We start from the raw sequence: 23,624 nt of genomic DNA on the forward strand, positions 1-23,624 counted from the left end.
GGACTTGAAACGTTAACTCTGATTTTCTCTTCACAGATGCTGCCAGACCTGCTGAGCTTTTCCAGTAACTTTTATTTTTGCTTCACATTTACATTTGCATGTTGAGTTTGAGGAGGACTCAGTCATATGTTCCAGCCACAGAGTGTGAAGGCGTGGGGTTCCAACCCCACTCCAGCCAGACCTGGCAAAAGGGGGCCAAAGCTCCCATCTCGGAATATTGGCTCACTTTCCAGTGTGATACATGCCTCGGGCTAGAATGCCTTGAATGGTGAACTTCTCCCCACCAGCTCCTCATTCTATTCTTAGATGGGGAATAAAGGAATCATTGTAATGATCTCTCCCTGCAAAGACAAGGGCTGGCTGATGCTCCCAGGTGTGGAGGGGCATCTAAGCGAAACAAAGGATGACAAAGGGGTCTCAAATTCAAGTACCCATTGCAAGCCTCAGACATTCTTCATTGAGGTATGGTGCAGCTAGATGCAAAAACATCTCTCCTCTGTCCCAGTAACTTGCCTCAGCTCCAGACACAGGGGAATCATTGCCAGTTCAGCAGGAAGATATACAACTACTCTTAGTCTGAGTGACAGTATCAGTGAGTGGCTGGGCTCAAGCCACCAGCAACTTGGCCAAGTATGCCCAATACATTTTGTTTCAAGCCTTCCAGCAGGATTCCCAATTCTACTGCATATGGCGCCTCAGTGCTCTAAATAGTGGATACTGAGTGAGTGACTATGGAGGATATATGGGGGCATGGAGGTGGCATGTGGAATTTGATGGGGTTCAAGGTGGCATGCGGGATCTGAGGGGATGTGAGGTAGCCTGTCAAGTGTAGGGTGATGGGTGAGCTTTAGAGAACCTTTAACCAGTGTTGAAAGTTGAGGTGATGTAATGGGGAGGGGAAGCAGGCCTGTTAACCCACCCCTATACAGTCAGAATCATTCTGCACCCAATCGCACTCATCACTGCACTGCAAACATAAACCTGAGCAAAGAACCACAAATCCAGGGTAATGTCATTCATAGGTCAAAGTATGCAGTTCAGAAAGTGCAAAGGTGTGCAAACTGCATGTTTCTGAATCTCAACAATTTCTGTGTGTCTATATCATGCTTCTCGCACACTGGGTTGGGTTTTCAAAATGGTGCTAGAAATGGTGAGTGGTGCACTTGTCATCTTCTCCAGCACCATACCATCTTACCAGTGACAGGAATGGGAGCAGACTTCCTACCTATCCACAGTCAATTAAGCTTCAGACAGAGTGAGCAGACCAACAGATAAACCCTGGTGACCTCCAGGCAGCTTCCGTCGGGGCATGGAGCCTTCTTTCCAGGCACTTCTTGACCATTGAAGGGTCATCCAGTGGTAATGCCTATGCCCACACCAATGAGGTTTCTAGCCCTCACCTAGATGACTGGCCCTGGTTTCACTGGAGTGTGTGTAGATCCACCAATTTGCGCCCAACCTCCAGGTGCAGACCCAGCAATGGCCATTGATAATGGTGGTGGTGCTGCGCCTGCTGAGATGCCAGATTTCTGATTGACTGGCAGTTCATGGGGGTAGACATTCATCCTTCTACTAAAGGGAATGACGGCTGCAATGACAGTCCAACCTATTGGTCAGCAAAGATGAAGGGGCCACTCTCCCAGCAGTCACCAACATCAAACCAAGGCCTTTAAGAATACTCAATACAGTATTTAATTTGTCTTCTGTAGAGTTGTAACTGCAAAATGTAAATTGACACCTACATCAGTACTGACAGGAGCATGGGATCCTGACTTCCCACTCCCAACACGCCCACCCACATTCTCCAGGTCATTCCACCTGCATCACTCACGACTATCCATCCATATTACCAACACATCCTTACCCATACCTCCACAACCCTTTTCCCATATCTCCCTACACTCCTGCTACACTACACATTCCTCTGCCATAACCCCACACCCCTAGCCCACATGAGACTGACATATGACAAAAAATGTGTAAAGACTTTGGCTCTCCAGCCTTGAAGGGAGGATCCCACACAACCTTCACAGCTAAGGTAATGAAAACAAACACAGCACGTTTAAACTGGAAGCTCAGTACAGCATGGCTATCATGAAGTTCTTCACATACATGGAGTGGTCACCATATGTAATAATGGTTCATGTTGGTCTTAAAGTATTAAGGAAACTTGCTCAATAGATGGGAAATATTGTTACAACTGGAAGAATTGGTGCTATTAATTATCCCCAAAACTAGTCACCTAACAGCATGAAAAAGACACATATCAGTGGATGGCTCCAATCAGAAATAGTGCTACTGCATTCCCCTCACATCTGGATGTTGCAGTGCCAACTCCTGGGGCTGCAGAACTTAAGTTGAGTTAATCATATGCTAGGTAATACGGTACAGTCAGAATTTGAGAACAGGGTGAGCAGTGTTAGTGATGGGTGATTCAGCATTCATCCGACTGGACGTTTTAGCAGGTCCAACCACTTTATTACATGCTGTACACTTCAGCAATTAATAGCAGTGCCTGTGTTTGAATATTAACATTGAGACTTTCCTAACTACAGTTTAATGATTCTTTTCATTACTCTAACCTCTCTGTGATCTCCTGTCATTGTTGTTTGTTGATTTTCCAAAAACTTCCTTAAATGTGAGGGAACCTTTCTTAATTTTCCTTTCAACATCTCTTTCAGATTCTACTTTGTACAGATTTTTGCTTCTGTACATGATACACTCATCACCTATTTAGCAGAAAGGAAAGACTTGCATTTATGTAGCACCATTACTATCTCAGGCTATCTCGAAGCACTGAGCGGCTATGGAAGTACATTTTGAAGCACAGTCTCTGGTCTAATGCAGGAAATGTGACAGCCAATGTAAACACAGTAAACTCCAACAAACAGCATAGAGGTTATGGCCAATAATCTGCTTTAGCATTGACTGAGGGATAAGTATTGGCCAGGTCACCAGGAGAACTGCAAGAACTGCAGATGCTGGAGTCAGATATAACACAGTTTGGAACTGGAGGAACACAGCAGGCCAGGCAACATCAGTGGAGCTCTTCTGATGCTGCCTGGCCTGCTGTGTTCCTCCAGCTCCGCACTATATTGTCACCAGGAGAATTCCCTGCTATTTTTCAAATTGCGTTGTGGGATCTTTTACATCCACCTGAGATGGCAGACGGGGCCTCATTTCAAACGACAGCGGCTCTGACGGTGTAGCGTTGCCTCCATACCGACATTGATATGTTAAAGACATTTCATTCTGGTTTGAAACTTGACCCTACAATCCATTTTCTCATTTTTGTTCGCTCCAATTTAAGGCCAGTAGTTCCAAAAACGCCTTTCCTGAAATCAAGTGCTTTCACTTAACAACCCTGTGCTAACACTGTCTAATTGCATTATTATGATCAATGTTTGTTTATCTCTCATTTTCCAATTAAATTCAATTTTCGTATTGGCCTCTCTTTCAACAGATGGTATCAAGGGGCAGGCTTGTGTTGGCTCCATTTACTCACCCCTGTTTAATTATGGTAATCAGATTGCCCCATAATTATCATCCTCTCTCTCCCTGATGCCCAGTTTGTTACTTCAGATTCAATGCTGATTTTCTTCTATAGCTGAGCCACTGAGCTGCTAAAGTGTCTCATACTGCATGGAGTGCAATTACAAAACCAGCTGGTTGACAGCCAGCAGGGAATAACAATTAGAGGAAGAAAGCTGATCTCTACCCACCAAAGTGAAGTAATCGAGAATTCTTTGACCTATTCCCCACTCATCTCTGTGCTCACTGATGTACACTGCCTCCCAGTCTATCAATGCCCTGATTTTAATCATCTTTGTTTTCAAACCCCACCATGGTCTCAACACTACCTACCTCTGTAAAATAGCATTATATTAAATAGGAGCAGGAGTAAACTTTTTGCCCCTTCAACTCCGCTCTGCCATTCAATATGATCATAACTGATCATCCAACTCAGTATCCTGTTCCCACTTTCTCCCATATCCTTTGATCTCTGTAACCCTAAGAACTATATCTAACACCTTCTTGAAACCATTCAATGTTTTGGCCTCAAATGCTTTCAGTAGCGGAGAATTCCACAGGCTCACTGCTAACTGGTTGAAGATTTTTTTCCTCTCATCTTAGTCCTAAATGGTCTGTGTGTCCTTAAACCGTGTTCCTTGGATTTGGTCTCCCTGTCATCGCGAACATCCTTGATGCATTTACCCTGTCTAGTCCTGCTAGAATTTTACGAGATTTCTAGAGATTTCCCCGTCAATCTTTGAAACTCCAGTGAATATAGACTTAACCGACGCAGTCTCCCTTCATACATCAGTCCTACCATTCCAGAGTCAGTCTGATAAACTGTTTTGTACTTCCTCCATAGGCAGGACATCCTTTGTCAGATAAAGAGATCAAAATTGCATACAATACACACTGCAGTCCCACAATCCTCCAAGGCCACTTCATTCCTCAATCTAAGATCTCTGCCATCATTCTAACCTCTTTTGCTTCACCATGGATGGCTGAGCCTTTATATGTCTAGGCCCTCATCTCTGGAATTCCCTCCAGAAACCTCTCTTACTCTACCTCCCTCTTCCTGAAAGAAACTCCTTAAAATCGGTCTCTACAATAGAGCTCTTGGCCACCTGTCTTCCTTGGTTGGTGTCTTTTTATGTCAAACTATATTTCTCTGAAGCACCTTGGGGTGTTTCAGTGACACTTTATAAGTGTAAGATGTTAAATTTGAAAGAATAGTCACAGTTAAATTGTTTTACAAGTCAAATCAGATGGTTTGTAACACACAGGGTTCCATCAAGAAACGCGTGTGAAATGCTTCATTAGCAGTGTGTAATTTAAATCCAAGTGAGGAAACATAGCAGGTAAGAAAAAGAGAAATTTCATTTACAAACCTCCTAGTGAGTATAAAACATAGGAAATAAGAATAAATGTCAACAGGATAAAAATTCAGTGGCCCCTGGTCACAGACACAATGTACCTGAGGTCCTGCAGCAATAGGACATGGTAGGTCCTGTCAAATGGCTCCTGAGCAGACTGTAAAAGTCATTTGGTAGCATGCCTCATTGCCAGAACTTACAAACAAGCATCGTTAGTGGTGAGAAAGGCCTTCCACACACTCGCGTCAAGGTTACTATGGGAGGGAACTGACTTGTTAACCTCCTTGTTGAATGTGTTTTTGCAGAGTTTCTATCAGTCGTTCACCCTGTGCAGAATCTGTGCCACAACAGTCTATGCTCTACTGATGGATTTCCAGGGGCACATACCAAGTAAACATCAACTGCACCAGGAGGATCATCAACTCAGTAAAAGATGCTTTTTGGTCTGCCCAAGATTTGATGAATCTTGTGCTTGACTGAGTGTTGAAGATGGGCACATTCCAAGGTCCAGGACTATGTGCTGAGGGCCACTGAAGCTTGGGACAGCCCCTGTAGAGGGGCAATGGGGAAAGGTAACTGTCTAAGACCTTTGAGCCACAGTACACAGAGGGGCTGGAAACTGTAGAATCCTCAGTCTTTGCATCTTTCAAAGAATGTACATTGTAAATAAAGAGTACTGTCAAGGTACCTCAGAGTGGAGCAAGGTGAAAATGTTAAATCTATTGCAGATTCTGTAATTTCCAATTTGAAATGTTTTGCCCTTGGGCTGTGAATCTGCCATGGAATGCATTTCACAGATATTACAATTATTAAAATTGCATAAGGTAGAATGTGCTGTGCTAGGACAATAGAATTTTCTTGCAAATTCTGTAATATTCAAGTCAAATGTTCTTTCAATTGTTTTTGTTTATAAATTTTAATAATAAAACTGATATTTTTGGAAATACAAACACAAGCCTGAATGAGTTGGCCCTAGGTCCAATGACCAGTGTTTGAACTGCTGGTATCTGGCGGGTATTGGACAGAATGAAATTTGGCCCAAAGTCTTACCGCCAACTGGTGGAAGATAAACCCTAGGAAGGGGAGAGTGAGTGACTCAGAGGGAAAAAAAGCCATGAACAAAATCAGTACTACTTGCAAATAAGCACATTGTTCTTATAGAGTCATAGAGTCACATAGCACAGCAACAGACCCTTCGGTCTGACTCGTCCATGTTGACCAGTTTCCCAAACTGAACTAGTCCCACGTACCTGCATTTGGCCCATATCCCTCTAAACTTTTCCTATTCATGTACCTATCCAAATGTCTTTTAAATATTGTAACTGTACTTGCATCTGCCTCTTCCTCTGGCAGTTCATTCCACGTACGAACCACCCTTTCTGTGAAAGAGTTGCCCCTCAGGTCCCTTTTAAATATTTCTCCTCTCACCTTAAAAAATGCCCCCTTATTTTGAACTCCCCCATCTGCATGAAAAAACCTTTGCTATAAGACCCTATCTATGCCCCTCATGATTTTATAAACCTCTATAAGGCCATCCCTCAACCTCATACACTCCAATGAAAATTATGCCAGCCTCTCCAGCCTTTCCATATAACTTAAACCCTCCAGTCTTGGCAATATCCTGGTAAATCTTTTCTGAACCCTTTCCAATTTAATAATATCCTTCCGATAGTAGGGCAACCAGAACTGTACACAGTACACTGGTCATACTGAACCTTTGTTTTGAAGTATATGAGACGAGTCAGACCAGTTTTATTGTTTTTTTTCTTCTAGTTTGTAGGAAGGCACTCCTGCTCCCCATCTCCTCAGGAACATGTATTCTTTATTTAAAAGTTTGCATTTCTTTGGTGGCCCTCTAATGAACGCTGGCCAATTCCCAGCACAGCAGGTATTGAATTCCGGTCCCTTCTCTCACCAAAAATACAGCCAGTTATCTCTTTAGTCCCTAAACTGACCTGCATAAAGATCAGTCTGGTAACATATTCCACCGGATGTAATTTGAATATGACCTAGTTTATTCATTTCTTATTCTTAAGCCCATGGACTCCACAATTCCTGGTGGGTTGAGAGTGTTGGTCATTGAATGGCCATTTCAAAAGGGGTAACAAAGGTCCTTCAGGGGGTGAAGTTTTTTTTGTTATTCCTTTAGCAAAAGTACTGTCAGCATTCATAGACAATCAGTACCTTCTAGGGTTGATTACTTTGGTCCTGTCAGATATTTGAGGCCTGTTGAAATCACAGGAACTGAAGCCTAATCTGGACAAAATGGAGGATTGCTGGGTTTAAGAGTTGGGTGCTGGCTGGAATTCCCCAGGTAGCCCCCAGGCTCCTCTTTCGTATCTCAAATGGAGTTGGGGCACAGGGTGGGGTTGGGGGTATGATATGACAAAAGAGCCCATCCTGAAGCCACATTAGATTTTGGAAGCAAAAATAAAAGGTGCAGAATCCTGGGGCGTCCGTACATCATGCCAGATTCCTGGAATCGCCACCACAATAGTTCACCTTCCCAATCTAATAAACTGCAATGGCCTGACTTCCCCTTTGTCAGAGGGAGCCAGTTGACAGTATCAGATTTGGTAACACCATTCATCATTTTAACAACATGAATTTATTCACCTTGGGTGAGGCAGAATGACCAACCCATGTGACTCACATACTCTTGTACACACACACTTATTCATATTGTCTCAATCTCATACAATCACACATACGCTTCACATACTCTTACAATATCCAACATAATCTCTCACACTCACACACATATATACAGATGTATTCAGTCTCTTGCATAAACACACACACACATACACGCGCGCTACCTTAACGAAGGATGCCTTTTTGAAGAATTCAGAAACACAGTCTTGTCCCTGTAAGGGTCAGAATAATGAAGAAATAAAGGAAATAAAATATTGTGAATATGTAAAATAGAAAGAGTCGGGTAGAATCAGAAATCAACAATGAATATGTCCAATACAAAACCAAAGAACTGTGAATGCTGGAAATCAGAAACAAAATCAGAAATTGCTGGAAAAACTCAGCAGGTCTGGCAGCATCTGTGGACAGAAATCAGAATTAACGTTTCAGGTCCACTGACCCTTCTACAGGACAAGGACTGAAGAAGGTTCTGAAGAAAGGTCTCTGAGTCTGAAATATTAACTCTGATTTCTCTTCAGAGATGCTGCCAGACTTGCTGAGTTTTTCAAGCAATTTCTGATCTTGTCTTTGAACATGGCCAACAGAATGGGCAAAGTAGGATGCCTGATTGAGAATGGGCTCACTCCTATCCTGGAAGTGGAATACTCTAAAAACATACCAGAAGCCCAGGCTGTCAATGCTTAGTCTTGCCACCAGCCTCCTGAGACAATGTGCTCTCAGCAGAGCTGGGTTCATTAACCACACTGTGCTGCTGCCACTGGTGCCCCAAAGAATGAGCTCTGAACTGACATGTTTGCTTTGAGGAAAAAGGCCATGGGAGATCAGTGAAATTACTTTAACCCTTCAAACATTTCCCTAGTTAATTAAAGGAAGGTTACAACCCCCTGACCCAACAGTCTTGGTGTGTAACCATGTGGAAGGTGGCGCTCACTTTATGTGTTTATCTTCTTCTTTCCAAAATAGACAATGCACATTTTCCAGTTCCCATTTTTCAGCTGCCAGACCTTTACCTCCTCACCTAACTATCTTAATCTTTTTGTAGCCTCCTTGTGTTCTCTTCAAAACATAGCCTCCCACCTATCTTGGTGTCATCAACAAATATGACATTTCTGTCTTCTGTCCCTTCATCCAAATCAATTATATAAATTATAAATGATTGAGGTGCTAGCACTGATCCCTGTGGCACACCACTTATTTCACCTTACCAGCTAGAAGGGAACCCAGTGATTTACAAGGATGGCTGCATGTGTTGAAAGTAAGGAATTTGATAAATTTTGTGAATCCTGTTTGTGTAGCTGTAGGTTCCAGCAAGGTGCAGACAAATTGGGGTCAAGTGGTTGGTTATATTTGAAACTGACTAATTTGTGGACTAGGGACCAAGTATTAACGACAAAAGGTCCTCTGCCTACCAACAACAAGATATGTATTTCTTTTAAAAATGTAACTTCTGTGATTACTTCAGGAATAGTGGGTTTTGATTTCCATTGTGCCACCCCAGTGAGTCTTGACATAGATGCTTTCCAACATTTTCCCTATAACAGGTGTTAAGCTAAGAAATCTGTAGCTTTCTGCTTTCATCTCCCATCGTTTTTGAATAAATGAGTCACATTTGCTACTTTCCAATCTGATGGAACCTCCTCCTTATATAAGGGGACCAAAACTGTTCAGAGTATTCAAATGTGGTCTCAGTAGTGCCTTGTATAGTTTTATCAAGAGATGATATTTTTGTACACCGCTCCTTTTGAAATAAAGTCTTCCCTATTACCAATTGAACTTGGATGCTTGCTTTTTGTGATCCATGCATGAGGATCTCCAAATCATTCTGTGCTGTATCTTTCTGCAGTCTTTCTATTATCTCTGCCAAAGTGCATAACCTCTCACTTTCCCACATTATATTCCATCTGCCGGGGTTTTGCCCACTCGTTTAGCCTATTTACATCTCTCTGTAGACTTTTTGTGTCATTCTCACCACTTGCTTTTCCATCTATTGTTGTGTCATCTGCAAACTTGACAATAGTACACTTACTTCCATCAATATGGAATATATATGTTATAAATAGCTGTGACCCCAGCACTAATCCCTGTAGTACTCTACTGGTTACAATATGCGATCCTGAAAACACCCCCCACCCCGTTAGCCCAACACTCTATCTTCTATTAGTTACCCAATTGACAATCTATGCTAATACAATAGCTCCAACACTGTGGGTTCTTATCCTATCAAGTAGCCCAATGTGTGGTACTTTATTAAATCTAAATCTGAAAATCTAAATATTACATCCACTGCTTGCCCTATATCTATCCTGTTTGTTACCTCCCCAAAGAATTCTGGTAAACTTGTCAGGCATGATTTCCCCTTCATGAAGCCATGCTGACTCTGCTTGATCATATTACGTATTTCTAAATGCTCTGCTATTACATTCTTTGTAATAGACTCTTAACATTTTCCCAATGACAGACATTAACCTTTAGTTATAGTCATACTGTTATCTGTATTCTGTCTCCCTCCCTTTTTGAATAACATGTTACATTGACAATTTTCCAACCATAGAACATAGAACAGTACAGCACAAGAACATGCCCTCTGGCCCACCATGTCTGTGGCGACATTGATGCCACTCTAAACTAATCCCTTCTTCCTGCACATGGTCCATACTCTATTCGCTGCCTGTTCATGTGTCTGTCTAAATCTGTCTAAACAGGTTGTTACCATATCTGCTTCTACATCTGACGGCATTTTCTTGGCACCCACTACATTCTATGTAAAAAACTTGCTTCACACATCTTATTTAAGCTTTCCCCCTCTCACCTTAAAGCTATGCTCCCTAGTATTTGACATTTTCACCCTTAAAAAAAACTGATTATCCACACTATCCATGCCTCTCATTTTATATTTTTCTATCAAGGCACCCCTCAGCCTCTGATGCTCCAATTTGTCTAATCTCTCTTTATGGCTAATGCACTTCAATCCAGGCAATATCCTGGTAAACTCGGTTTGCACTCTCTCCAAAGCATCCAAACCCTTCCTATAACAACCATAACTGCAGACAACATTCCTAATAATTAAAGCTTCCTATAGCTGCAACATGATTTGCCAACATTTATACTCAGTGCCCTGACTGATTAAGGCAAGCATACCATACACCTTCTTTACCAACTTATCCATTTGTGTTGCCACTTTCCAGTAACTATGGACTTGGAACCCAAGGTCTCTTTGTATATTAATGTTCCTAAGAATCCTGCCATTTTCTGTCTACTTTCCTCTTATATTTGACCACCCAAAATCCAACACCTCACATTTATCCAGATTAAAATCCATCTGTTATTTCTCTGCCCAACTTTCCAACTGATCAATAACCTCTGCGTACTTCTGATAATCTTCCTCGTTATCAACAAATCCACAAACTTTTTGTTGTCATCCACAAAATTACAAATCAGACCACCTACATTTTCATCCAAATCATTTATACATTTATTACAAACAACGGAGGGCCCAGCATTGAGCCTTGCAATACACCACTGGTCACAGACCTCTGTCAGAAAAACAACCCTCCACAACTATCTTCTGCCTTCTATTCCAAACCAATTTTGTATCCAATTTACCAATTCATTGTGGATCCCATATGATTTAATATTCTGTACCAGCCTACCACAAGGGACCACATCAAATACTTCAGTAAAGTCCATTTAGACAACATCCACTGCCCTACCCTCGCCAAATCATCTTTGTCACTTCCTCAAAAAACCTTAAGTGTTTCTTAGTGGTTGGCATATGAGGTTCAGCTTTACATGTTTGTTAAGGAATTCCAGTTTGAGTGCCAGGCCTCCAGGAATTCTTGAGAGTGTCTTTGCTTGGCTTGTCTTAGAATGGCTACTTTGTCCCAGTCGAATTGGTGTCCCTCTTTGTCCATGCGCATTGAAATGAGTGATAGTTGGTCATGTCTCTTGGTAGCTAGTTGGTGTTCATGAATCCTGATGGCTAGTTTCCTTCTGGTTTGCCCTAGGTAATGTTTTTTGGCTGTCTTTGCATGGTATCTTGTAAATAATGTTTGTTCTGTTAGTTATGGTTGTCGGATCCCTTATTCTTGTCAGTAGCTGTCATAGTGTAGCTGTTGGTTTATGGCTACCATGATTCCTAGCGGGCTGAGTAATCTGACGGTCATTTCAAATATGTCCTTAATGTATGGAAGGGTGACTAGTGTCTCTGGACATGTTGTGCCTTCCTGTTGTGGTCTCGTGTGGGTATCAACAGACTACGCTTTTTGGGTAACCGTTGTTTCTAAAGACGCTGTATAGGTGTTCTTCCTCGGCTTTGCATTGCTCTGGGGTGCTGCAGTGTGTTGCAGCTTGCTTGAACAGTGTTTTGATGCAGCTCCATTTGTGGGTATTGGGATGATTATTATTGCAGTTAAGTACCTGATCGGTATAGGTGGCCCTCCTGTGTACATCAGTCTGGAGTTCACCGTTAGCCATACCTTCAATCATTATGTCCAGGAAAGTAAGTTTGTTGTTGTTCTCCTCTTTCCTGGTGAATTTTATCCGGTGAGGATATTGTTTATGGGTAGATGGGTTTATTCCAGTTTAGCACGTTTGATAATCACAAAGGTGTCTTCCACATAACGGATTCATAGTTTTGGTTGTATGGTGGGAAGTGCTGTCCATTCCAGTCTTTGCATTACGGCTTCCGCTATTAATCCTGATATCGGTGATCTCATGGATGTTCTGTTGAGTTGTCCATATACCTTGCCGTTGAAGGTGAAGTGGGCTGTGAGGCACAGAACCAGTAGTTTAAGAGTGCCTTCTTTACTGATGGTATTGGTGTTGTTGGGTATCTGTATCCTGGGCCTGTTTAGTAGCGAGGCTAGTGTTTCTTTAGCTAAGGGGATGTTTATGGAGGTAAATAGTGCAGTCACGTCGAAGGAGATCCTGATCTCGTCCTCATCTATTCTGGTGTCCTTGATGATGTTGAGGAATTCTTGGGCAGCATGGATGGAGTGGTTTGGAACCGTCTACTAGGTGTTTCAGTCTCCTTTGTAGTTCTTTTGCTAGTCTATATGTCGATGTACCCGGTAGTGAGACTATGGATTTGAGGGGGACCTCCGGCTTGTGTACCTTGGGGAGTCCATAGAAGCGGGGTGTGTTTGATCTGTTTGGTTTCATTCTCTGGTAATCAAATTTGTTAATTTTGCCCGTTTTGTGTAGATTCTTCAGGATGATTACAATACCATTTTCCAGTTGTGGTGCTGGGTCTGTTGCCATCTGTTGGTATCTGCAAGTGAAGTGTGCACTTTCTCGATGTATTGTTTTCTGTTCAGTATGAAAGTCATGCTCCTTTGGTCCGCCGGTAGAATTACAATGTTCCTGTCTCTCGAGTGCTGGTAGGGCTCTCCTCTCTAGTGTGTTGAAAGTATTCCCCTCACTCCTTCTGCTTTGCATTGGGGCTACTATCTGTCTTACAGTTTGTTGGGTTTCTTTGGTGAGTCTGTTTTTTAATGTGGATTCCAGTGCAGTCAGGAAGTTGGTTTTATTAACGTCTCCGTGACTGTTGTTTAGTCTGTGTACCAAGACGGCTTTTTCGGTGTCTGAGAGTGGCTGGTCAGAAAGGTTCCTTATCCAAGTGTCTGCTCTGTCTGTGTCATTGTTATGGGAAAGTTTAGCCAGTTTCTCCTGTAGGGCCTGTCTTTTCTTGGTCTTGGTCTTCTGTTGTTTCATGGTAATGACTCATTCTGGTGTTGCTGTCTGTTCTTGGCTGGTCGAGATTGAATATAAAGTTTTTTGGTGCGTTATTTCCCACTCATATTTGTGAAGGTGGTTGTGGGCATCATTAACCATTACCTGTAGCATTCTGTCCGCAAGCAACTTCACTTCTTACATGAATGCATCAGAAAACAGGTACTGCCACACAGTGTAAAATATAAGCCACCGCTAATCAACCCACCAGCACGGAAAACAGCTGAAAGAACGGCGGCAGAATGCTACAGGTAATTTTTAAAAATCATCCCAATAACCACAAACGGAGCTGCATCAAAACACTGTTCAAGTGAGCCGCAACACACTGCAGCACCCCAGAGCTCCACAAAGCCGAGGAAGAATACCTATACAGCTTCTTTAGAAACAACTGTTACCCAAAAAGCGTAGTCTGTCAATATCTACACAACAGACCACAACAGGAAGGCACAACATGTCCAGAGCTGCTAGTCACTTTTCCATAAATTAAGGACATATCTGAAATGACCATCAGATTACTCCGCCCACTAGGAATCATGGTAGCCCACAAACCGACAGCTACTGATGAGAATAAAGGATCCGACAACCACAACTAACAGAACCAACATTATTTACAAGATACCATGCAAAGACAGCCAAAAACATTACCTAGGGCAAACCAGAAGGAAACTAGCCATCAGGATTCATGAACACCAACTAGCTACAAAGAGACACGACCAACTATCACCTATTTCAATACACATGGACAAAGAGGGACACCAATTTGACTAGGGCAAAGTAGCTATCCTAGGAAAAGCCAAGCAAAGACAAGCACGAGAATTTCTGGAGGCCTGGCACTCAAACCAGTACTCCATTAACAATCATGTAGAACTAGACTCCATATACCAACCACTAAGAAACAAATCCGGAAGTGATGCCACCCACAAGACAAACCAAGAGCAATAAATAGCAAGCAGGGCAGAACACTGACGCTTCATCGGAGGCACACTAATGATATTAGCTAGCATGGTGACGAAATGTTTGCAAACAAACGTACCAGCTCGGCGAGCAAGTCAACAACTGCGTCAACAACCCAAGCTACAATTCCTCTCAAAAACCTTATGCAAGTAGGTCTGTCCTTAAGAATCTTCTCCAATAATTTCCCAATCCCTGTTTCCCATCTTAAACAAAAGAACAATATTGGCTATTCTCCAGCTTTCTGGAACCTTGCCTGTGGCCAAAGAGGATACAAAGACCTCTGTCAAGGCCCCAACAACCTCCTCCCTTCTTTCCCTCAGTATCCTTGGAAAGATCTCATCAAACCCTGGGGACTTATTTACCTTAATGTTTTTCAAGACACCCAAATCTCCTCCGTCTTAATATCGACATGCCCTAGAATATCAACACACTTCTCCCTGACATTACCATCATCCATCTCTTTGGCAAATAATGATATGAAGTATTCATTAAGGGCCTCTGGCTTCTTCCGGCTCCGTGCATAAATTCCCTCCTTTGTCCTTGAGTCGACATACTCCTTCCCTAGCTACACTCTTGCTCCCAATACATGTACAAATGCCTTGAGATTCTCCATAACTCTACTTGCTAAGGACCTTTCAGGCCCCTTTTAGCCCTCCTAATTTCGTATTTAAGTTCTTTCCTGTATCTTTTATATTTCTCAAGCGCCTTACAGATGCTTCCTTTTTCATTTTGACTAAACTTTTAATATTTCTTGTTATTCAGCGTTTCTGAATCTTGCCATCCTTTTCTCTTATCCTCACATGAACAATCTGATCCTGAACTCTAATCAACTGGCCTTTAAAAGATATGGATTTACCCTCAAACAGCCACCCCAATGTAATTTCTCCAGTTCCTGCCTAATACTGTTGTAATTAGCCTTTCCCCATTTAACACTGTCACCCAAGGACTAGTCTTATTTTTATTCATAACTACCGTAAAACTTACGGAATTATGATTACAGCTCCCAAAATAGTCCCCTACTGAGATTTCGATTACCTGGCCAGGCTCATTCAGTTTTCTAATCATAGAACTTAGAACAGCACAGCACAGCACAGGATCACACCCCTTGCCCCACCATGTCTGTGCAGAGACTGATGCCACTCTAAACTAATCCCTTCTACCTGCACATGGTCCGTATCCCTCTATTCTCTACTCGTCAATGTGTCTGTCTAAATCCTCACACATTTTGCCATCATATCTGATTCTAAATCACCTCTAGCAGCATGTTCCAGGCACTACTATCCTTGGTGTATAAAACATGCATTGCACATCTCCTTTAAGCTTTCCCCCGCTCACCTTAACGCTATGCGCCCTAGTATTTGACATTTCCACACTGGGAAAAATACACCGAATATCCACCCTATCCATGCCTCACATTTTATATATTTCTGTCAGGTCATCCCACAGCCTCTGATGGTCTAGCAAAAACAATCTAAGTTTGTCCATTCTCTCCTTATAGCTAATCCACTCCAATCCAGGCAAAATCGTGGTAAACCTTTTTGCACTCTCTCCAAAGCATCCAAACCCATCCTATAGCATGGTGACCAGCACTGCACACAATATTCCAAACAAAGCGTAACTAAAGTTTTATACAGCTGCAACATGACTTGCCAACATTTATATTCAGCACCTCGAATGATTAAGTCATTCTTTAAGATGCCTTCTTTATCATCTTATTCACTAATGTTGCCACTTTCAGGGAGCTATGGACTTTCACCCCAAGATCTCTCTGCTTATCAGCAGGATATAGATCAGTTGGAAAGTTGGGCAGAGAAATACCAGATGGATTTTAATCCACACAGGAGTGAGGTGGTAGATTTTGGGAGGTCAAATGCAAGAGAAAATGACAGGACCCTCAGGAGCATTGATATACAGAGATCTTGGGGTGCAAGTCCACAGCTCACTACCCACAACTCCACCAATTTTCGTGTCATCAACAAACTTACTAATCAGACCACCGACATTTTCATATACACACACTACAAAACAACAGAGTTCAAATATATGGCCCCTTCCCTACTTGGACTGTCTAAATATTGTTTCAAGAAATCCTCCTGGGTACATCTCACAAATTCTATCCCATCTAAGCACCTGGCATTAAGGGAGTCCCAGTCAATATTGGGGAAGTTAAAATCAACCACTACAAAAACCCTGTTGTTTTTACATCTTTTCTATGATCTGCTTACATATCTGTTCCTGTATCTTCTGCTGGCTATTGGGAGACCCGGATATAACTGCTTCATAGTGAATACTCCTTTTTTATTCATGGGTTCTCCGGATATGGCCTCGCTGGATGAGCCCTCCCTGATGTCGTCTCTTAGTGCAGCTGTGACATTCTCCTTAATGCAACTCTCCCAACTCTTCTACATCCCTCTCTATCACTCCTGAAACATCTAATCATCTGGGCCTTTTCCTAAATCTAAGCATTCTTGGAAAATTACTACCAGTGTATCCACTATTTCTGGAATTACTGCCTTTAATATCCTCGGATGCAACCCACCAAGTCCAGAGGACTTATTAGCCTTTAGCTCCATTAGCTTCCCTAGTACTTTTTCTCTAGAGATAGTTGTTCTGTTTATTTCTTCACCTCTTTGTGTGCCTTGATAATTTCACACTTTTAGGATACTATTAATGCCTTCTACATGAAGACTGATTGTTTATTCAAATCCACTGCCATTTCCTGGCTTCCCATGATTATTTCCACAGCCTCATTCTCTCACAGGCCGATAATCAAAACTGGTCAGATTCTGTTAGCACACTTCAAATGGAAACTCCAACATTTCTTAGAACAACAGTGGAAAATAGGAAGAAAAACAAAGTATTGATAAAATTATATTCACTTCATGAAGGAGGAGACTACAATATTTTGAGGAAGTTTTGTATTCACTTTTACCTACAGTAAGCTAACCTATTATAAATCTCCTGATTAAGTATAATTGGTCTATTTTCTGCACCTTTATTATTTTCACAGAAAGTTGCCAATAAGTTGATGAGTTCAGATAAATCTCTTTTCAAAGTCACTTTTGATAATTCAAATGCTCTTCAAATACTCATGCCCGAAGTAGCATCTTGCTTCTAAACTCAACCCCTTGCCATCTGAGAACTGAAACAAAATTGGACATGTGAAATAATCCAGGATAATCTAGGGCAGGGCAGATGAACATGTAGACATGAAACTGGAAATAACGCAACAGCTCACTCTCCCCAGCTGACAAACGTACAATATTTTGACAACCATTGTAATTCTTGTCCTGTCATCGAAAATGAATGAATCTGCCAGTATGGGAGATCACACCCTCATGATCATGTTAGTTATTTATGACACCTTGTTAAGTTTTCTCTCACTTGTTAGCCAATAGATGGAGAGAACTTCCAATCCCTACTGCTGGTCTGGATGTCATCTAGCCACACAATTGTTATTGGACAAAAAGGAGAAACAGATTTATTAAGGTTATGCTGTTTAAAAAGACACTGATATCAGAGTCCTCTTCATTTGACCAGAGTACAGCTTCTAAAATGTAAACTCAATCTTTTTCAAAGATGCTTCTTCACTTGGTGATTGGAGAGGTGTTTTCTCATAGATAGAAGGGTCAGAGAAGAGTTTGGCCACACTTTCTTTTGTTGCAGTATTCCAGGATTTCTTCTTTCCTTGCCTTGTGTCAATCTTCCCCAATTTCCTCAAAATGAACTTAGTCCTTCTGTTTTTCAAAGAAGGGAGTGATATGGCAGCAGCGATCTCAGTGTTTATGAATGTGGCATATTCCCAACACAACTTGTGCAGTCATTTCAACTGCAAGACTAGCAAGAGGCAGCAAATAGATGAAATGTAAACTGTGAAGGGGTTTTTGGACCAGCTTGATCCACTCAAATGGAAATATAGTGTAAACATGAAACATGAGCAGACTGAGTGAGAGGGAGGTTTGAAGCTGACAACAGAAAGGTAGACCAGGATGGATTTCCTTCTGAAATACTCAACTCTGCTTCCTCACAGACTGAGTACTTGACAAATTTTAGTATTTGTGAAGTGACATGGCAAATGGAGTAGACACTTCGTTATGCTTATTTCCTCAGTCAGGTTGTAACGATTCTGTACTTCATCTCCATTCTCCACTTGTATTATTATTCCTTAGAACCAATTTTTAAATGGCTAAAGGTCTTTTCTCCTTGTTGTGCATTTCCCCACCAGACAGGTCAGGGGAGAAAGGATGTTTGGAGGGAGCTGGGGAAAGGAGGAAATGTGCCCCTGTACAAAACGAGCCCAGCCATCTGAGCTTCTTCCTACCTGAGAAATGTGTTTTCACTGATTGTAAAGGACAAGGTCTTCAAGCCCAGTGTTCCTTTGGGACAGCAGTTCTGAGGAAGGGTCACTAGACTCAAAACATTAATTCTGTTTTCTCTCCACAGATGCTGCCAGACCTGCTGTTTCTCCAGCAATTTGTTTTTGTTGTAGTAATAAGATAGTGACCAGTTAATCTGTTTTAGTGAGCTTTGTTGATGAGTTAACACATTATAGTATACCACAGATAGCTCACGCTGATAACTCAAAAATAGTGACAAGGTCTTCCACATCTACCCAAGAAGCGGGACAAGCCTCAACTAAGTTATCTCAATTATCTGAGAGTCCAAACCTCTGACCATGCAATGTCCCCTTGGTACTGCCCTGGAAGTTTTGTGGTGTAGTGGTAGTGTAACCTACTTCTGGGCCAGAAGCTCTCACAACACAGTTCAACAGACTGATCAGTCTGTGAATCTGTTACATCATCCCCACTATTCCCAAAAGGGAAAATACATGAAGTAATACTGTCTCACAGTTCAACCATTGTATGGTATAAAGGATCTTTACCATACGAACTGGAGGTAGGTGGGAGGTTTAAATTAAATCTGTTTCTCAACCCAAAACTGCCTACAACTTGTTCATTCGAGCTTCAGTGAGTCTGTAAGGAGGGAGGGAAACATCTGATCCAAGGACCTAAGATACAATTTGAAATTGATCATGAAGATGCATGCCTCACTGTCATGCAAGTCTGAAAATGTAATTGCTTTCAGCCATATTTCTGAGGCCAGGATTTTTCATTTTGGTGCCTAATTGTAAGAGCAGGCATGTTCAGTGGTGATTGGCTCTTCACCCCTACCAATGAAAAGGCTCACTGGATCAAGTGCGAATAAACTGGTTAAGAGCTGACAACCGGGCTTCTTGTGAAGCACGGTCTCTAAGACCAATGGCTTCTGGATCCTAGAGATCATCGGTTGGAACCTGGTCTTCATGGCGTGAAATGCTGAGCAGATAGATCTTTCAAAACACAGTTACGTTGAAACTTGGAGCAGGAGTAGGTCATTCGACCCTTTGAGTCCATTCCACCATTCAGTTGATCATGGCTGATCCTCTATCTCAATGCCAAATTCTTGCTTTTTCCCCACACCTCTTAATGCCTTGAAAAAAAATCTAAAACTTTATCTTTCTCTTGGATATATTCAGTGACCTGGCCTCCACAGCCTTCTGTTGTAGAGATATCCACAGGTTTACTACTCTTTGAGTGAAGAAACTTTGCCTCATCTCAGTCCTACACCAAATCCTGAGACTGTGCCTTGATGTAGAATACCCAACCAGGTAAAACATTCTCCCTGCAACCAGTCTGTCCAGCCGTGTTAGAAATGTATACATTTCAATCAGATCCCCTCTCATCTGTTTAAACTTTAGTGAACGCAGGCCCAGTGGCACCAATCTATTCTCATAGGACATCCCCAGTGAACCTCCACTGCACTCCCTTTATAGCAGTAATATGTTTTCTCAGTCAGGATTCTAGAAGAACATGGAGTGCTCCAGGTGTGGTCTCAGCAAAGTCCTGTATAACTACAACAAACAAAAAAAGAAAATTCTGGAGAAACTCAGCAGGTCTGGCAACATTTGTGGGGACAGAAACAGAGCTAACATTCCGAATCAAATGACACTTCTTTAGAACTTCTTCTCCACCTCACACTATCTGAAGCTGCCCTGTTCAAATCTTCTTGCAACGAAGGCCAGCATATCACTTGCTTTCCTAATTGCCTGCTGCACTTGCCTGAAAACTTTCTGATAGATCTACAGGGACACCCAGACCCTTTTGTATATCCACACTTCCCAATATATCGCCATTTAACTCATAATCTTCCTTTCTGTTTTTCATTCTGAAGAGTACAATTCACATTTAGCCATATTGTGCTACATTTGCCATGTATTTGCCCACACATTCAGCTGGTCTAAATCATCCTGAAGCCTTCTTGCACCCTCCTCACAATCACACCTAGTTTTGTGTCACAAGCGTCTTTTGGCCTGGAAGTCACAGGGAAAAGGGGGTCAGAGACTCTGTATCCAATTGGAAACAGATTGGGACAAACGCAGATCCCTGACAAGCAGGTCACCCTGGATTCCCTGTCAGGAGGGCATGTAATTGGGCAGATGGTGGGTTGAGACCCTTAAGAGACCATTAGGGGCCATTAACTGACAACTTAATAGTTGGCAAATCAAGGAAGTCCCCAGTGGACCCTCTCGGCCAGCGCTTAATTGCTGAGGTGGTGAAAAGAGGGCGTGTACCATCTCAGCACCAACTTACCCAATTATTTGATCTTCTTACCATCTCCAAGGTGGAGATAATTGTGTTCCAAGTCTCAGGTAACTCAACAGTTACATCAAGGAGAGAATGAGATGGATTCATGAGCTAAGAGCCTGCCTCCCTAACTTCAGGTACCTATCGCTGAGCCCTCCGTAAATGGGCACTCTCCCCATACCCTCTACCCACCTTCCATCTTAAATCACATGTGTGATACCACACACAGTGTGGCATCATGACGTCAGCTTGTGGCTTCTGTCATCTAAACTCCAATCTCCCACCGCCAAGGCCTCCAATCTCCAGCCTCCCTCACATCACACTGATCCAAAACCTACCCACACAGATATAGAGAAAATGTGGGTAAGCTGAAGTTGGAGTACCATTCATCCTTTAACCAATTGAATATTGGAATAGTTTCAGAGGCCGAATGGCCTTCTCCAGTTCTTAAAGTTCATAAAAATATCACAAATACTGTCTTTACCTTATGTGGTCTAATCCTTCATTAGATTTAGGATCTACTCCTAGGAATCCAAAGCAGCAAAAGATATCATATTTAATTTCAAAGAAGCATTTTTACCAGTGGTGTCCTACTTTTCACCAGGAAGTTTTTATTTCTGAGGTAACAGGAACATTTACATGCATATCTGGAAGATGGTGATGGTGAACGCACCCATCTCTTTCCATCACACTGCTGACTAGATATCTCTCCTGCTCTTACTACCTGCAGTTGGTGTATATTGGAAGGATTTACAAGTTGATATTCAACCTCATTGGCTGCATTATGAACACACTTTCCTTTGCTGTCAAGTCCTGGAGTGGGAATTGAAACCAGAGCTTTTGGCTCAGAGGCAGGGATACTACCCACTGCCCACAAGACCTTCTGTCATTTATACCAGTACACAGGCTGTAAACTAGAAAACTCACATGAGAAGATTTCCTGGTGCCGACATGGACCTTCCCTCCTTCCTGCTCTGAAACTCAAATGGGTTTCCAAAGGAGCGTTTCCTTAACATGGCCTTCACCAAAATCTAAAAAAGAATGGTGACACTTCAGGTGCTATTCTAACAAAGTTAAGCATGAAACAGTGAATCAGATATTTCTATTTGATGGCTGGTTGCCGGTGGCGGGTTACGCATAACCTTGCTCTGGACTTCAGTAAAGTTACATAAACTGGAAGAGGCCAGCATTGTCGCATGACTTTAGATTTCAACCCCTTCAGTACAAATCTCAAAGTCTGATAGTTCTCCTAGATCTCCCAGCACCAAAGCAGGCAGTGTTTGATGAAGACCTCAAAAGATCTCTGGGCCACAGTGTTCACCTGTACCACCAGGAACGCATCTCAAACATCTGCCTTGCAGTAGATGGCTGGAAATCTAGCATGTTGTTCATATTTCACTAAGATTCTGGGGGCCCAGACATTCCCTAACCTGAGGAGAAAACATCACAAATATCACCCAGCTGTTTTCAGAGCTCCTGATACTGACAGAGGCCCGGACCTTGCCCAAGAATCCAGGGGATATTCCACAGAACTTAGTGGCCTTGAGCCTAACACAGTGGAAGTGGAGTCTAGTTCTGTGTACACAAAGCACCTCTCCAGTGGCCACAATGCCTTCTGATATTGAACCATTGGTAATGGATAGAGGTGGGAGGGAGACTCAAGCACTTTCGAGGCCCCACTAGTGCCCCAGTGAAAGGTGGATTTGGCAAATGTGAGTTACTGGGGAGTCTAAGGCCATTCCAGCCAGGTGTTTATCAGGCAAGGTGAGAAATGTTGATTCCTGGAGATGTTAACCCTAAATCTATCATGGTGGGGAGAGAATGTCTGCAGCTTTATACTCTAATATCATAATGTGGAGTGAGGGAGTGTGCACCCTTAAATGCAGCAACTACAACGATGGGTGACGAGCTCTTCTCACCAGGCCTCTACGGAGCAGAAAGAGAAAGAAATCCTCAGACATTTCCTTCTGGACACTGACCCTACCAGAGGTCTAGAAATATGCATTTCACCTGTCTCTTCGTCTGAAGTACAGTGATAAGCTACTTGTCCAAATGAGGAATAGGTAAAATCTTACAAATCCAAATTAGAAGGAGCAAACTCAGAGAAGGTCCAAAATGTGACTTGGTTCTATCTTTTAACGTAAAAATTGTTCTCATTCTCCAAAGGCTGCTAACCATGATTGGAAATAGTTTTACTGACACTTGAGCCCAAGTTAGAAGCTACCTGAATGGGCAGGAACTGGAAGGGATCATGTTGGACTCCTGTTCCATAACCTCCCTGAGCTTCTACTTCAAAGTGGACAGACTGTAAAATCTTGAGAAGTGTAAAACCGGCATTGCACCCAGTCCTGTCCTGCTCCCATCGGGGCTATAAAGGGGACAGGGTTAAAATCAGGATCCTAACCCTGGAACCTAAAACTCCTGGGACATGTTTTGTAATGTAGGGGCACTGCAGGGTTAGGATTCTCTCTCCAGCAAGGTGGCACTACTATCCACTGCTCTGAATCCTGCCTATTACTCTAAGGCAAGGGTTGGCCAGCATGTTCATTTGGGCCTCTGGCAGGATTCCTCACATACAAGAGGGAGCTCACCGCTGCCTGGCTGTATGATCCTGACCATGCTGTTGGGAAATCCTGGTGGCACAGTTGGGTACCTAATAGGGCTGAGGAGTGCTGAAGATCAGGACCAGCATAGGCCGAGGCTGAGTTTAGAGTGTAACTGGGATCCTCACTGGCAAGAAGGAAGTGTGGAGAGACAGTGACACTCTGTTGGGCAA

General features: G+C 42.5%; 1 protein-coding gene across 5 annotated transcripts in view; it reads right to left on the bottom strand.

The window, feature by feature from the left end:
* camkk1a (calcium/calmodulin-dependent protein kinase kinase 1, alpha a) overlaps positions 1 to 23,624 on the bottom strand; it is a 145,561-nt gene that overhangs the window by 4,373 nt on the left and 117,564 nt on the right. For 3 of the 5 annotated variants that reach the window (XM_048612773.1, XM_048612774.1, XM_048612775.1), the window contains 2 exons: positions 21,776 to 21,879; positions 7,706 to 7,753 (listed from right to left, as the gene is read on the bottom strand). In XM_048612773.1, coding sequence (XP_048468730.1) covers positions 7,706 to 7,753; positions 21,776 to 21,879 — 152 coding nt within the window. Of the gene's footprint in view, positions 1 to 7,705; positions 7,754 to 21,771; positions 21,880 to 23,624 lie in introns of those variants that run through there. The other 2 variants (XM_048612776.1, XM_048612777.1) reach the window with 2 other exon arrangements.

The sequence above is a fragment of the Rhincodon typus genome, chromosome 26 (genome assembly GCF_021869965.1).
Source record: "Rhincodon typus isolate 14 chromosome 26, sRhiTyp1.1, whole genome shotgun sequence".
In the NCBI taxonomy this organism is placed as follows: Eukaryota; Metazoa; Chordata; class Chondrichthyes; order Orectolobiformes; family Rhincodontidae; genus Rhincodon; species Rhincodon typus.